The 18,378-nt window shown below is 33.4% G+C and overlaps 1 protein-coding gene across 1 annotated transcript in view; it reads right to left on the bottom strand.

Moving 5' to 3' along the window:
• LOC111036435 overlaps positions 1–18,378 on the bottom strand; it is a 141,175-nt gene that overhangs the window by 14,355 nt on the left and 108,442 nt on the right. Inside the window, exon 4 of the mRNA XM_022318449.1 lies at positions 6,587–6,792. Coding sequence (XP_022174141.1) covers positions 6,587–6,792 — 206 coding nt within the window. The remainder of the gene's footprint in view (positions 1–6,586; positions 6,793–18,378) is intronic.

Below are 18,378 nucleotides of genomic sequence, written 5' to 3'. Positions count from 1 at the left end.
TAATAGCAACTACAATAATGACCAACAAACTTTCATACACCTACACATCAATGATTACGATTATAATCGTGTTATTATAATTATAGTGGATGTGTTACGGAGAACGATGGCATAAAATTATCGAATGAATTATACAAGGACGGCTGCAATTTACGTCAATTTGTATTTCTTACATTTATATTGCAAGTATTTACTATATTTTTCTATTTATGCCTCTATGTTAGTTCGTTCGCCAATTACTCAGTATCGTTTACTAGCATAATATGCTTATAATATTCATAGATCAGTAATTAGTGAGTATTATTATGCGTCATATCAGGATTTGAGCACCTACAATTAAAAAAATCAGATAGTATACCAAATAATGTTATTAATCATTCGTCGGTAAACAAGATTTCCGGTTTTTATTTCAATATTTTGTTGTTTATAACGATAAATTAATCATTGAACGTTATTTAATCGTGTCTAAATAAGTAGTCACTAGTCATAGAATACAGAAAACATCTTAAATAATAAATTATTATCATAGGTATTAGCTATTCCACAACACCTTTTTCTTAATTTCAATAATTATCGAGTAGAACCTAAAGCCAAATATAAGTTTGTATTAATAATATGAAAAATTTATTTGAGGGTAAAATGTTTATTTAGTAGAAAAGAAATTGGCTTCTAAACTTTGTGGGTTTTTTTTATATTATATATTATATATATTTTTTTATTTTTTTTACAATAATAAAACATAATACTTCAAACAGTTCATGCGTAAGGCGTATGATTTTAAAATACAAAGAATATAATAACAATAATGTTATACTTTTACTTAAGCTGATTACAAATTCGTCGAAGCACCCGAACAATAAACACGATAAAATAAATAATTCAACTGTTTTTATTTCAATTTAGATTTGGTAGTCCAAGATAGCAACAGTAGCATATTATATACAATGCATCAAATGTAACGGTAATGTTTATTTATTGTTATAACGTTTGTTTTTTCTACTATTCAAGAAATAACAAAATTAAACTCGTATTGTGTATATTACATGCAATAAATTATTTATCAAACTATTTTAAGCTTTTTTTACGTATTACCTATTTTAAATGCATAGTAATAATGATTTTTATACTTTTCATATTTATAAATAAAACAGAAAATATCATTAATTTTCTTGTAATTAATACATTTCTTATTAGGTAGTCTGTTAAACTATTAAATAGGTAATCGTTTGATTTCTCGTTTGATTCGTCGCAAATAATAAGTACCTACACTCGTATAAAATAAACGTTTGGTAAAATAAATTGCAAAAACGGAAATAATGATAACAATCATCGAACGGGAACATTATCTTCACGTGCGCATTTTTCGCCAAAGCTGTCAATTACTATACGTCATATTATTAAGTCGATGGCGAGAAATAAAATTCGAAACGCTCTGTGCAGACGGATACCTACCTAATTTATCGACGTCGATGGGCGTGATACGAACTCGTAAATAATATACGGCAACGATAAACGGGAGAATGATTTCTAAACGGTCATTATATGCGATTCATAAAATGGGAACTCGTGTGTTTAATGTTTTTATTTCACAGGTAAAACTGCAGTTAGGTACGGTGCCTAAAATGTCCGAAAATTGGCTTCCATACACCGTGTACGGCGAACAAAACGTACCTATAATATAATATAATATTACACACATTTACACCGTCGGTAGGCCTATATAATGTACACGAGAACCACTGCAAGTCCTGTCGACTATACCATATTATAATATATATATATATATGTGTACCTATATAGGCGTACGCACCAGCGCGATCGTTATTCGTAAGTCACCGAAACGTTCGCAGTATATTATACAGAGGGGTCCGCGTCACCGTGTTGGACGTACGCGGGAAAACGCGGTTACTCTCCCTGTGCATAATATAGCCAATATAGGTGTATGTATCACGCAAGTGCAATTTGTATACGCGCGTCCGCGATTGTATTATGTGCGATGAATAGGTAGACAGTCTAATATTGAATAACAATAAACGTTATCGTTGTCAAAACTAGACGCGCGCCTTAACCCGGTTTTCCTAAATAAAATAATAATTCAACGGTATGCCGGACGTCGTTAAATAAATGCACGACGAATATGGCGGCGGCGGAGGACTAGACGCCGCGAGAGAATAGGACCGAAAACGTGTACCGCGCTCAAAGGGCGAGAGCACAGTAGAGGCCACGTGTTAACCATACACCTATGTAACATAACATCGGTGCTGCCGTGCAGGACGAGAGTACGAGACTACTAATACTTACTCGGACAGGAGGTGTTGGGAGGGGAACAAGCCATGTGTGTCCCGAGAAAGTAAATCTCCCGTAATTCCTGTCCCCGCGGTCACGTGCTTGATTCTGTTCATGTACGGGACATGCACACGTTATAATGACAATATTATAATACAAACTCAACGAGCCCAATAATAATAATAATAATATCGGTAACGAAATCGTATAAAAAAAAGTGTGGGACATGCATGTAAAACGTGATGTGCACGGTCAATGTACGAGTCGACACTCCGGGTGTTTAGACGACGACGACGACCGGAAATCATCGACGGGTTGGTAACCACTAACCGGGTAGCGTGTTGCCGGACAGTCGCGACAGGTATTGTAGCTGCTTGCAACGTATCTCGATCTACAGGCTATGATCATATTGTAACTGATACACTTACATGCGATGTGTCTCTGAACACGTATTTAAGAGGATTAATAGCCCACTATTTGTTTTCTCTCTCTGACCCACAAATGTACGTTTAGTAGAACCGACCCTGTCCCTGTACTATTACTAATTTATTACAATTTATAAGCATTTCGAAATTGTAATAACTTACACGCTCATAACTTACACACAAATAAAATATCATAAGATAGTCAACGTATGGACACAGGTAATATTCTTCTCGTCAAGTTAAATAATAGGTGAATTATATTAAAAGTAACAACACAGGGATTGTTCTGCTAAACTTAAATTTGCTATGCTGCGCGGTTAGAGGGAGAGAAAACAAATGGCACGCTGACATCCTTTTAATATCGTTTTATATTCTTTACGTGTCACAAATAAGATAATGGTACATTATTACGTTACTTTATGCATGTATGTAATGGACTGGAGCACACGCGCGAATTACGCAACCGCTAATAATTATCGTCTTTACATGTATTCGTTCCGAATATTATAAATAATAATATAGCCGTGAACTGGATTGCCGGCGAGTGAAGACGCGCGCGATATTTTAATATTTTATTATAATTTATAATATGGTTTCGCACCTCGCGCGAATCCGACGGCGTCGGTGGGTCGTCCGAAATATGGCACAAGGCGACGACGACGACGATCAACCGATTTTGTTCGCTCTCCCCGGAGATTCAATATTTTCACGTATCTCATACGCGTACGAATCATAGGCATACGGTTTTTTTTTAATATTATATTTCAATCTTTTTATAATATATTATTCGCTAGAAATCGTACAGCGGATAATTTATGCATCGAAACGCAGCAAGTCTGCGCAAGTCGATACCGCGCAGACATTGCGCTATAATAATAATAATAATAATAATATCTATATTGGTAGGAGGTATACCTACGCATAATATTGTGTGTCGGACAGCAGACACCGTCGATCGCGATCGCCGATAGTGTTTAGGTTTTCATTCCGTCGAATCGCGAGTAAAAATTATAATATTATTCGACCGACGGACACTGGACAAGCATAATATTATATCGCTCAGCATATTATTATTGTTACACCACGTGCCGGAAACAAAGTCTTGATTTGCATTCTAAAAATGTTTGAGCATTTTATTCCAAACATTTATTCGCCACGTATGAATAAACGATTTCTGTTGTTGAAAAACTAGAGCTCTAAAACATCGAGATTTCAAGTTAGCATATTATGCTTTTGTTCGGTCCTTAAGCATCTAAGATAAAGATAATATTTGTATAAAAATAAATAATTTAAACGAAAAACAAATAATAGCTGTTATGATTTCATAAAATGTGCGGGTTACGAAACACAATATCTCCATTCGATAAAAAAAGAGATAACATAAATTGTATATTATATTATATACCATTTCAATGGCTATTATTATAACTATTATACCTAGCTATAACGAAATATCACGATACTTTTAAAATTTGATTTATGTAAACAATTTAGGTACCTATTGGAGAACTGAATGAGTTTAAATAATAAATACATCGTGGCATTGTGACTTCAAAATAACTGTGTTAGTGGGACAATATATTTTGCAAGTATAAAATATTCATATTTATAAAAACGAGTTAAATAAGAAAATTAAGCAGACATGACATTTATTAAATAACACATTAAAACAGAAATCCAAACTTAAAAATGTATTTTTATGCAATAATATAATACCTATGAAATGTATTACACATAAATCTTTCTCGCGTGTTGGTAAATAAACTTCTGAATATCGAAATGTACAAACATTTTTCTTTAAACAAATCATCAAATCTATAATAATACGTACTATATTATAGTAAATAAGTGAAAATGGAAATAGATTTTGAATGATGTGTTTATAAAACTAGTGATTCACTATACTGGCTATAAACCTTATTTTATTCGTATTTAAAAAACTAATAAAATTACTACCTCCTTCTATAATATTATGTTGTGTTTTTATTTCCACAAAAAAAAAAATAAAAAATAAAATAGTATAATTCTTAGGTGAAGCGTTTTTATCTGACGAATAATTTAGCATAATACTATTTTATTGTAAAATCGACCTTCGTTGATGCGTTTGTTCGTTCACCCTTTAGATCTCTTTAAGTGAATCGGAAATTCGTGGTCATTATATATGATCCGTCGAATGATTATCGGATCCTCCTGCCAATTGTGAGTAATCCGATTAATGGCGGAAGCATTTTGCTCACACAGGCAATCCCCCGTGCAGTGTATACACGGGCTGCACTACGCCATTTAATAGGACAGTCAAATGCACGACCGGTAAACCGTATGCCGGGCAAAAAGGAGATCGTCAAGAGAAACATATTGTATATTGATTAATATAAAATATCCTCAGCACACTGTATACACGGACTTTTAATGCTGTTTGAACAGAGAGTATATTATATTATATTATTATTATAATATGTTACAAGCAGCAATGTCTACATGTATAATACGAGGACGAGACCTAGGCAGGAGGGTACCTATATTAGTTTTACCTAGTATCATTGAGTATAATATGTTGTACAATATTATGTTATTATACTCAATGTTAGTACATACGAAATTGTGGCAATCAAGTAGCGTTATTAATGTATAATATTCAAATATATGTAGATATTTATAATGAAATCGATATGGTTACCTATTATTACCTATTCATAGTTATAAATATATCTTGATTAGTTGATTAACGCTTGAGTACGCTAAAGAAATTTCATATTACATTCGGATATGCCTCCGTATAATGGTCATGGATGGAAATCCTATTATCTATAAGGGTAAAATTAATAGAAATATTGTGTGTTTGAAGTGCGAATAGTTGTGTAAACCAATTGGAAAAAATTAAAAGTCTCACGATGACTTAAAAATACAGAACAGTGTGTACGATGGTAATTTTATATCGTCGTCTGACACAGGAAAACTGTAATAAAAAACATATTCGATTGAAAGGACGAAAATTGACTCGATGAAAATAAATATACTTCGAATAATATGAATAGATTTGTATAATTCGATTACATACGATTAATGGTAATATAGGATTATGCACTATCGTGTTTCAGATTAAAATATATCCCTTGACGTAGGTATTGTTTTTTTTTTATTAAATACTGAAATAAGTGAAGTTGTACAAAATATTTTTCTGACTCGGAGAACAAATAATAGTATAAGCACATTTTTTAAAATAAATATGGGCGTACGTTTTGTCATAGCATGCGTGATTAGCTCATAGATATAGACACCATTATGCAATATTATTCTATTGTAAATGTGCTGATATGCATCTAAAACCATTAGACGTGTCACGAAAACTGAAGAGACAAATGCGCTTAAATGAAACATACTATATCCAAGATATGGAAGATAAAATACACATTTTATATCCACATAAAATTACATATTTAATACGTTATCTGCCCACCCAACATTTGTCGAAAAAATAAAACAATAGTTTAAGCACATACATCATAAAAATATTGTATGTACACCAAGTCGCGTTGTATTTTATACTTTATATTTTGTTCATTGGGTTACAAAATCTCAACAAGACAAATTTTAATTCAATGGTTGTTTTTTCGATACTTAAAATTGTAGTTTTTCAATGAAAATGTTTATGTTATATGGTAATTAAAATATGAATCCGTATAATTCACTTAAAAACTGGGATATTGGCCGAACTTAACACAGTATTAATCAAAAGTAATCTCGCAGTTTAACAATGCGATCCACAAGACGCCCTATTAAACGACTGTCTAAAGTAATAAGTTATTACTAATGACATGCTCAAACTTCGTAGGGGTGCCATTATTCTTTTAAGTGATAGGATAAGCTGAACTTACCTATCATAAGTAAGGCGACCGTGAGGTGTTCTCTACCGGAAGCCCTGGTAGCACCCAAGACAGTGCCCACGAGTGCTGAACAAATCCCAGCAATGAACACGATACCAATGAACCACCTGATGGATACCGTACTGGTAGCGTCTGGTAACGTCAATAGACCGCAGCACGATTTGGGTGTGTCTTCTTCACTGCAATAGTGTAACGACCTGTTGAAAAATATAAAATTATCAGTAAAATATATATGTTGGTCTACAGACAAATAGTGTTATGAAATAATAATAATAATAATAGTAACGGGTTAATTTGACGACGCGATATAAGGCAAATTGACAATTGAATGGCTGATTAGGATATTCTTAAGCGTTTGCGGTTAGAAGAAGTGCCTTTACCCGATGGTCGATAAAGTCAAGAGGTTAACATATAATACAATAGTCTACATACGTCACTTGAACAATATATTTTAATTGTGTGAGTTACAACTTGACTCTTGAGAGGATGTATTTGTAGTTTGTACGAACAATAAATATTAATTATTTACTATCCGTTTTAACGGTGAGAAAAACGATAGCACAAGATGTAATTTATTGTTTATCTTTATTATTTATCGACGGTACAATAATACAATGTTACCCATAGATATTATAAGATTAGCTTATGTTTTTGTTCATTAGATTCACTCTCAACGGCCAGTTCTTATTTCATTTTTACAAGTCGAAATTAATGACAGGACGATTCCAGTCGGGGTAGAATATATAATATTATACCAACCTTCAGTTTAATTGAATAATCACATCGTTATAATGATGATTATTTTTATGGTATATATATAGATGTATAATATATTAATATACGTACGGTATGGCGTGTATCGTACATAACTACGTTTATAAATTATTCAATGCGTTTGTGAGTATAAATTTTTTTTTTTATACATCATAATATATTCAACGATTGTAGTCCGAGGCATTAACCCAAACTACATTAACCGAAAACAATATTTGAAAACAATATCTCCGCGAGCCTCGCCGCGTATAGTAGCTGTTGAAAAAACAACAGGTACACCTATATATACCACGCACGTAAGTATTTACACCGGAAAACCCGTATTCAGTATTCCCGTACTATATCGTATATAATGTATACATACATAATAGGTGCGTACTGTAATAACCAAATGTAAATGAGTTTTTTCTTTCTTTATATTTTACCCCGTGCGGTTGTGTTATGGTTATTGGGATCATTTAGTTCACGAATGGAAACCGTATCAAACGTACGACGAACGTTCATTAGCATAAAATGTTACATCCAATCGCATTATCATATTACTCAAGTGCAGATACCTTCGGCACTGCTTACGAGAGTCGTGTGGAGGGAGGGTGTACATTATAGGGTGCAATTAAAAGACACGACTCAATGGTTTTATATTTTTGTTGTTTTGTCGTCGTTTCGCCTCGGTTTCAAACATAAAAGTGGCGTGGTTAAACACCGCTCGGTTTTGTGTTTTCGAACCGTCACAAATAAGATATACACTGTAAGTACACGCGGTTTTTGCGCGTTTGAATTAGAATTCGTACAAGTGCAGCTCGTGAAATGTAAATTATATTAAATAGGTATAGTAATCACATAATAATATTATACCTACCCGCCTATTATTATTATTACCATTATTATTTTCTTCAAAGGATATACGGATTGCATCCTGGAAAATAATGCCATGTACGAACGCCTCGTAGGTATATATTATATTATTATATACTCCTCAGTATAGTTCGCCTATTATATGTATGCACATTACAGGTACATATTATGCAGCGTACGAGATGATCAGATATTATGTGAGGTGGAGGTCCGGCACGTACGCACATGGCCGAGTGATGTTGAATATAATATCTGACCTACGTTCAAGGTGACCGGCCCGAGATTCACGAACACGGCGAGCGGCGGCGTCCGGTTTTGTGATCGCCCGCCGGTGGTTCCGTATCAATGACGGGTTCGATAACGCGACACCAGCGGATAATGAGCGGAGGAATCGCGCGGTTTCGTTTTCTCATAACAATTATAATACTCTCGTTTTTTTCGCCATAAATTATGCACCGCGATATCTAATAATACAAACTATATAGAAAACATCGTTTGATTAAGAAGAAAATCGACCTACCTACTATGAGTAATATATAGGTAAATAATAATAATAAGTGCAAACCGATTGAACTTGTGGAGCAGAACAGATCGATAGCACTTTCTCTTAATGATTTTTTACCCGGAGGTGTTTTATACAATTAATTTCCATTAACACGTGCAGCCGCCGAACGCCGAGTAAAAATATACTTTCGTTCGAAAACGAAATCACATTATAATAATATCGTGTTTACAATCTCCACCCTCTACATAAAAATAATATTATACATGCAGGTATTTGTGATGTAGCATCTGACTAATGAAGTCGTCTGAAAACAAAGTGCGATCAACCGAGATGAACGGATAAGAAGAGATCTCAGATCACGGTTGTGCGCGTTATTTATAATAATAATTTTATCGTCGAAACGCGGAGTGATAATTAAATTGAAACCACGTATAGACTGCGCTCGACGCTGGATTAAAAATAAGTTTGTGTGTGCATTTGAACTAGAAGGTGGGTCCTCCTCCGGTTTGACAAAGTCGTAAAATAAACCCATCTCTTAAAAAGCCGGTCATGCATTTCGTATGGGATTTGGGGTGTGCAGTGTATGGGCTAGGCTCAGACTGGAAAAGGGTGTTCGGATGAGTCTTATTCCTAGGGGGTTTCACGAGGAACTCATTCGACACACCCCTTGTCGGTAGAAAAAAAAACCGTCGAATTTGTTTCCGCTCCCTCCGTTTCTCATTGTAATTCAGTTAAACTTTTCATAGCGCAATAACTGCAGACTGAACAAAAATTGTATAACCCGGACGAACCGCATTACGCATTACGCTGCATTAGGCAATAATATTTAAATATTTATAGATAATGCAACCGAGTATACGATGATTATTATTGTAAATATCCTGCACAGCAGCAATTTTTTTAATTATTTTATTTATAATATCTACCTAATTATATACTATCGTCAGAATTAGATTATTTCACACTCGTCGTTATTCATTAACAGTGTATTATTACTTAACTATGTATATCCTAAGACCGATATTTTAAATACTATAACAAAGTAAAAAACAATAAATAAAAGAATTTTGTAATTTTTAATTAGTTTCTTTTGAAGAAGAAATGTATGTTAATTAATGTCAAGGTTTGTGTTTTTTTTAATTGTTTAAGTGTTCGAATTGGTTAATAGATATTAGTGCGCTAAATTGAAGGATACGCGAAGAGTTCTCTCTTGTTATTGTCGCATTTCGTTTACTAGCACGTTTCAATGTTACCATGTGCTTTTGGTTACATTCGGTTTTGTCTTCTAACGAACAAGACAATAATTAGTCTCGTCCATTTTGATTAGTTCCGATCGGGGAGATGATTTTACATTATAATTGATTGCCAACATTTTTAGCTAGAAGAATAATATAGTATAATATTTCTTTTGTCAAGCATCATGTTTCAATCCCCGAACAATCAATTGTGTTTTCCCAATGGGGTATTATTATGTACAATGCGAAATATTACGTTGGTGTTGTTGGTTTATTATTATTGTTATTATTATTTTTTATTTTGAATTTTTTTCGGATCATATCCATTTGAATCGGGTTATTACTGAATAATACGTATGTGGTGTGGATTCTTATTATAGTCTGTACGAACGATATGTGAATGTAACGCTAGGTAAATTGGCAAAGGTTAACCTTAAAAAAAAGTAAAACTTCATATCTATCACTTTCGCACAATGCGGAGGTACCCGGTATTATATTTGACTCGACAATGAGTTTTGGGATGAAAAAATCACAACACGAATGGGCGGGCAACATACAAAATACCTATATTATTTATTCCCACGTGTTTTTTTTCACGACTTTTTGCATTCTTACGTTTTTCATTATTATTGTAACTATAATTTTTTTTTTTGTAGCTTTGATTATTTCATCATAAACATCACACTTGCTCAGCGAACCGTACATCAGCTATGTGAATTATAATAACAACGATTCTTTTGTAAATAATCATTGCAGCTGGACAAAGTGGCGACGTATTCGAGAATTCTGTTTGAGTCTGATGGAGTGAGATGAATACAGTACGCGTATTCTGCTATACAAGAACAAAATGTACATAATAAATAATAATAATAATCATATCATATTCTATTTTTATTTAACTTAATAGAACATCGTACACACGTAGGTGATGTATTATTCCGGTTATTTTTCTAATATCCTGGCCGAGTGAATAAGAATATCAAAAAACTATCAGAATATTCCGAGCAGAGATAATAATATACAATGGTATACAATATACCTAAGTATTTTTCAGAACTCTAGCTGTGTCTATGTAGTTTTTTCTCATGCGATTTAAATCAGTTTTCAAATTAAAAAACTTTAATGTGATTTCTTTTAAAAAGGTGTTTCCTAAATCCGATTTTGCTATAGGTATAGCAAAAGTTTTGTACAAAATATAAGTTTGACAGTTATTATTAACAATAATAATATTGTTTTTAGTTTAATATAAATATACTAAGTTGATTGTATAAAATATTATAATTTGTACATTTAAATCATTGACTAGATTTTCATAAAAAAAGAAGTAAAAAAAAATATCTTACTCATAACTTATAGTCAGAGAATATTAAATTAGCGTACTACACGATTAACAAATTAATAATGATGATTCAAAGTGAATTTGTTGAATACGTAGAAGTTATGAAATATTTAAACGAAGAAAAAGAAATTAAAAGGAAAGTAAAAATAAACTGCGAAATTTTAAATCATAAATAAATATGATAAAAAACTGCAATGTACAATTTACCGAGATAATTATCTATATTGTACTGCATTATATATATATATTATATATATTATGCCATATTGCAATCTACTCATTTTTTATTTTGCATTTGAGATTTGAAATATTATAATTTTATGAGCGTCATTTGGTTATATTTTTAAGCCTTTCCTAAGATCATCGTTTATATTTTTAGTTGATACTTTGTGTAATACATATTATTATGATATAGAAATGTTATTATATTAATTTGATCGAGAACAAATTATTTCAAAACCGCTGACGATTTCCTTCATTCGCGACGTCAAATCCTCAACAAACGGTTTAATGTTTGCAACCGTTTCTTTCCTCAGCCAACCATAGAGGAAAACCATTGATCTAGATCCAGGCGGTTTGTATGGAAATTCGTTGATAATGGTTCAGCAGCAGCAGCAGAAGCAGCAGTGCCGCCTTCGGAACGGATTAGGTTTTGTTTAAAAATAATAATATGTAACGGGTTACACCTCCGCGCAGCAAACCATCTCGCACCTCGCGTCGAACCGACTGTGTCGTGTAGCTGCTTTTTCACCATTATATAATATATACATATGATTATTAATGACATTGTCGTTATACAATTGAAACGTACTCACCGTTATATATTATATGCGGAGCATTTTGTGTTAGGTACGGGACGTAGATTGAGAGAAAGAGAGTGAGAAATACTGCGACGGCTAAAAGAAAAAACCATCATCGCGTAACCCGAAATTATTAGTGTATACACTGCTCTATGCGGGGGCGCTATTTGACGAACAGGGCGAATGAGCGAGGGTCGACGGCTTTGGGGCCTCGACCGCACCGCTCACGTACTCGCGTGTGTTATATATAGGTACGTGCGACCGTGGAAACAGTAATAATACGACCGAAAAAACATTATCACCGCATATCCTCCTAGTGCGGGATCTTTGTCTATATATATGTATTGAAATTGTACATGACTGCGCGGGGAATTGCGATCGTTCTGAAGCGATAAACGCGACAAAAGTCGTTGTCGGAAATGGCGGTCTGGCGCAAATAGTGTCCCGCAAAAAGGATTTCAAACGGATCTTTACTCTACAACGCTATTACTATATATGTATACAAACAGAGTAAATATTAAGTGTGCGTATACTGTACTGCATAGTATAAATGATAACGCACGTGAGCGCCGTAGCTAGTGAAATGGTTTGAGCTTTTTAGTGTCCACCAAAAAAGTAAAAACGCGTAAATAACATTTCGTCTCAAAACAGATAACACTAAAAGCTCGTACTCTGAAAAAAAAAATGTTTCGTAAGCAGCTACGCTCACGATCACTTTGCCTGCTGTTACAGAGTGTAATGTGCAAATCGAAAGAGTGAAGAATTGTACCGGAGTTGTAAAAATGTAAGACAATTCAATCAATGACGGCGTAAATAAAAAGTGAAACGGCCCAAGGGCGTCGGAACTACTGTAATGTCGTCGCGTTGTTTCAGCAACCAATTATTCAATAATAATAGTAATAATAATAATAATAATAATACAATAAGAGCACAGAAATATCATTAGGCGCACAACTGCAGACATTATACTATGCATTAAAGTGTGCGCGCCTACGAACAGGAAGAGCTTCAACTGAGCCCAATGGCCAATATCATATATAACGCTTTATTATATATATATAATAATATGGCGTACCTGTGCTTGGTCGTGTCCTCAGATACCTTGAAAATATATGCTCGCGAAGGTTGTACGTTGACACGAGAAAATTAGCATTATTATTGTTATTATGTTCGCGTATTATATTATACCTATCTCATGGTACATTTCGAATGTATACATCACTGATATATATATACAACTACGGGGATTTTGATTATGCTATTGACGATGGTGTGTAATGACGAACGCTGAGATGTAATACGCTAAACCTATTTACAAGTTTCCATCAAATTCTATCGCGTTATCTAAACAGTATAACACGAGTCTAATATATAGAGTCCTTTTTGTGCTTCTCGACAGAGTTGCATTTATATCCACGAACATCAAAGTTTTTGTAGTATAATACGTCGTACTTATAATATGATCTCCGACTAATCTAGCTACAAAATATCAATGGATAAAATGTACGCGTCTTAAAAAATCGACTTATCACACTACGAACAACACGTGACGTACGTACATCGTAAACAAAATTGTTCTCAAACCGGCAAAAGGTCATTAATTAATACTAGTGAGTAGTGAATATCCTTGGGGTAGAGTAGAAGTCACGAAGCACATGTACTCATAAAGCATTGAGATTCGTCGGCCATGTACCATAATGCATCATATATAGGTATAGCTCTTGGAGTAAAGATTACGCCTAACATTTTACTACAGTAGATTTACAGTTTTTATGGTATATGCTATTATAATATTGTAAAATAAAATTCATATAGTAGGTACTTTGTTTAAAATGTGAACTTTTAAATTAAAAACATTTGATTTAACTTTTGTTTGTATAAATTTGTAACGGTTATCTGTGTACTTATACTTATGAATTCAGTTTTGAATTTTGTTTTAGTCATGTGTATTAAGAAAACCGAGAAAAAATATCATTTCATACAACAAGCGCGTATCTCTCCGGATTTTTAAATGTAGTTTATTCCTTCAAATTCATAGTCAGCGTAAGACACGATTACATGTCATATGGTTTTGTCATTTACGTCAATCGATACTGAAGAATTACATTTCACGAAACTACAAAAGGGCCGTTTCTTTTATTCCATAGTATACTCGGTATACATTTCTAGACCCTTTTTCATTTCTATTGTCCCATTCTTATGAAACACGAGTACAGATGAACCTAGAGAGTGCTCGAAAATGGGGCATGGGCACCACTATAATAAAGATATGCAAACATCTGCCCAGTAATGTACACAGACGTGGCTGATGACAAGGGTTTTCTTAAAAGATTTAATCGCGTACTCCAGTTACAAAGCCAACTGATAACATAACAATATTTTGTACGTGTAATTCGTTTAGTGATTCTCGAGGAACGTCTTCAGCCAAACATTTACAACTATTATTATAAGTGTACCAAAATGTTGGTCTTTGTTTGTGTTATCAAAGCGATTGAACGCGTATACATAATACGTCACAAATTCCACGACTGTAGGTACCTACTGCATGTTTCATGTCAAAACCGCACTTGGTCGAAATAATATAATATATTAATCATACTTGTCACTAATATATTTTGGAAAAACTTCAATCGCACTAAAAAATATAATTATTATCTATTGTGATTATTTATAATATGTGGATTTGACAAACGGAGACTGGAGGTTTTTGAATGACCATAGTAAGTATAACTTGTACGTAATATTATAATATTGTAATAAATCGATTGAAAAAATTTCCACAAAAAAAGTCGTCATATAATAATAATAATAATAATAATAATAATATTGCATGCCCTGAGTAGAATAATCGTAGTTGACAATTATTATGATTCTCACAGGTAAAATATAACGAAGTGTGCTTTGACGAAGAGAATACGAGAAATGTATCCATTATTAAATTTAATAATATTCTTCTTTATACAACGTAGACGACTACGACGGCGAAGACTACGACGATTGGACAAATTCGGCTTTATTGAATTTTTTCTCGACCCCTCCGGGTCGTCGAAAGCTCGGATAGTATGTACTCTCGCGCTCATAAAATCCATCCGTGAATTTTCGATTTATCGCTAATACATAATGTGCTTTTCTCCCCGGTATATTTTTATAATCCTCCCCGCGCCACACCGTCTCCTCCCCACCCACCGTGCGTATATAGAGAGATCCAATTTTGCAAAAGGCCGTGACACCGGTGACGCCGCACTGCGATAAAACAAGTCACGTTTTTCAATCGAAAGGGATGGATGCGAAAAAAATGCACACGACCGAATGGTGAAAAAAAAATAAACCTATAATATCACCTCGGCGTGTTTGCTTTTTCTATACATGTTTTGTCTCACACGTGATGACGGAAACTCCACCCTCGTCGGTGAAATTCGTACGAGCCGGCTGACGAGACGACATATACTTTTTTCGCTTCGATTCGGCAAACGGTTCGTCGATATTAATGAGCTAACCATTTTATTTTTTAACCACGCTCGTTGACAACGGTGAGTATTATAATATTTTCACGATAGATTTATGTGTACTAATATGCAACATAACAATATATTAATACATCTGTCACTACTTTACAGGGATAATAGCCCGTACAATGATAAAAATTGAAATGTCTGAACGTAAATTCATAGCAAAGCGCAATTATTTAAAAACTTTTATTTGAATTTTTTGACATTTTCGCATTTATATGTTATATTTTCTTCTGTCTTATTACATTTCAAATTTAAATTTACACTTAAACGGATTTTATATGCATTTTCTTAGTTTTTATATAGTACAGTCAATTTATAACCCTAATTGTTTTTATTAATAGTATTATTATTATAAGCGTTGAACGCCATTATCATTTTGTTACACTTGGTTCTGGGATAAAAAACCCGATTTTTAAGCACCCAAAATAAGCGTTATGGTATTATGTCCATATGCTATGCGCTGCTAATTGCCATATATGGCATACTATAGTTGTGATAACGGGATCGCTAGTTTTCGGACGCATCACGGTCGCTGAGAGAATAAATTACTATACACTGTCAGGAAAAAATGATGAAAAAAGATAATAATATCAACGAAATCGTATAACATACATACAATGTACACTCTGGAGATGACTTTCGACTTTGGCGGCGGTGTAACACAACACAATGTCCGATATGGGATTCAATTATTGAATACTATGACATTGTGCACACGGCCATACGTCGGTGACAGGTACACGTTTTCAGCACATTATATATATATACATGTTGTTAGGTACTTTGTACGCGGCGACATATCTATCGCTGGATTAGTACCTATACATTATTATATGCGTTCCGGTACAACGTCAAGGATTACGAGGCTGATGAATAGAGCAGTCTGGACGTCTCGTACTACTTGAAATTGCTTTTTCGATAATAATATGCGTACGCATACCTATTCTGAAATCTGGTTGCAGCAAACTTTTGTATTGTGTTACGATATGGCTTAATCTATAACCATGAGCTTTTAGGGATCTTGCAAGACGTATAATATTCTCATTATAGAAGAAAAGATAAAAATTGATTTTATTCCACCGACTGATGAATTGAAACGCGTAGTCGAAGTATGTCATGGTTCTCATTAATACAAAACATTTATATATATATATAAATGATAAAACACAATTTATTGATCGTTGATCAGTATTCCAGTGTTGTTTATTGTTACTGATTAATTAAAAGAGCAATGTCAACAAACTTATAATTTCAGATGGAACAAATTACATGCTTCGAATCACAGAGATATTATCATTTAGCTTAAGATCGTGGGATACAATTATTATAGTGTATTTTACTGCCTATAAAATATTTTTTTTTTATGCATAATAAAACAATATTTCATTATTTAAATTTCGTTTATCAACAACTTGACAGTGATTTGATACAAGGGTATTTGGGCAAATTGTACGCATGAGTTTCAATTATTTGAAATATTCAAATATCTAAACGCTTTCCAAGTAGGTTACCGTTATAAAGATCAAGTATGTTTTTGATGATACAAAAATCTTTTTTCACTACAGAGTAACTGTATACATGCATTTACAAGTATTATTTTTACTTCGCAGGCCAACGAGTACATCATTTGAGACGTTAGACTATAATCACATTGTGCCAAAGAAAATTGTTTAAACGTACAAGCAAAGGTGCTTTTAGTAAATAAACAAATCTAAAACAAAAACTATTATTTAATAATTTGGTAAAAAATATCTTTAAAAAAATTTTGTTTTCTTTCTAAGTATTTTATTCAGGTATACTCATCATTTAAATAATTTACCTATACGAAAGCATTTAAAGTAATTTAAAACGTGTTATGATAATGTGTTTGTGTTCTAAGTCTTCTAAAATTTAGCGTCCGGAGGCTTTAGGTAGTAAAAGAAAACTGGAAACATAAAAAATCCATACATGGTTCCGACAACAATGATAATTTAATATCGGTATACAAACACACGTGCATATAAATATATATAAGAATCGATCAATCAGGAATAATGCTACTTTCGCCGGAGTTTTAGCGAAAGGGTCCAATTTAAAGTAATGCCATTCGGTTTCCGCAACGCACGTTCCATTACGCGCGATGGGTCGATAACCAAATCCAGAGGCGACGGTTCCCTCTTTCCTATACAGCTACCACCACTACTACCACTACCACCTCCGTCATCATCACCACCGCCATATAATAGGGTTCGTCTCTTTCTTTCTGCTTTTTTTCTTTTCATTCGTTGACAAATTGAAAAAAAATACTCTTCAATATTATGCGAACGGTTTTTTGTTTGCTTGATTTATATATATTATATACGATTAAGACTAAATTACGCACTGTCCCTGCAGATTCCGTTATGCGTACGAAATAATAGAACTCCATTGAAATCGTTCCAGTGAAGTTTGGACTAACTATACGTACTTATTGAAAATAAGATTAATTAAAACGTACCACGTGGACATTATATGCGATCGTTTATTTGCGGTATTAACATATCATACAAGCAAACGTCTCGTTACATAAAAAAAAAAATACTTTTTTTGAAAAAGAAAATCATATTGAACACTATGTACCACATACTATACAGTACAGTGCATAATAATATCATATATTAATGAAACATGATTAGAAACTCGAGGTTGTTAAGAATTTTCTTTGTAAGTACAACAATTTTGAGCTCAGGTTTCGGCTAACAATGCGGTTTTATATGTTGCCCACAAGTGTCATGCATATGAGGG

This window comes from Myzus persicae, unplaced genomic scaffold (genome assembly GCF_001856785.1).
Source record: "Myzus persicae strain clone G006 unplaced genomic scaffold, MPER_G0061.0, whole genome shotgun sequence".
NCBI lineage: Eukaryota > Metazoa > Arthropoda > Insecta > Hemiptera > Aphididae > Myzus > Myzus persicae.
Note: the sequence above shows the minus strand (reverse complement) of the source record. Positions and strands in the feature narration are given on the sequence as shown.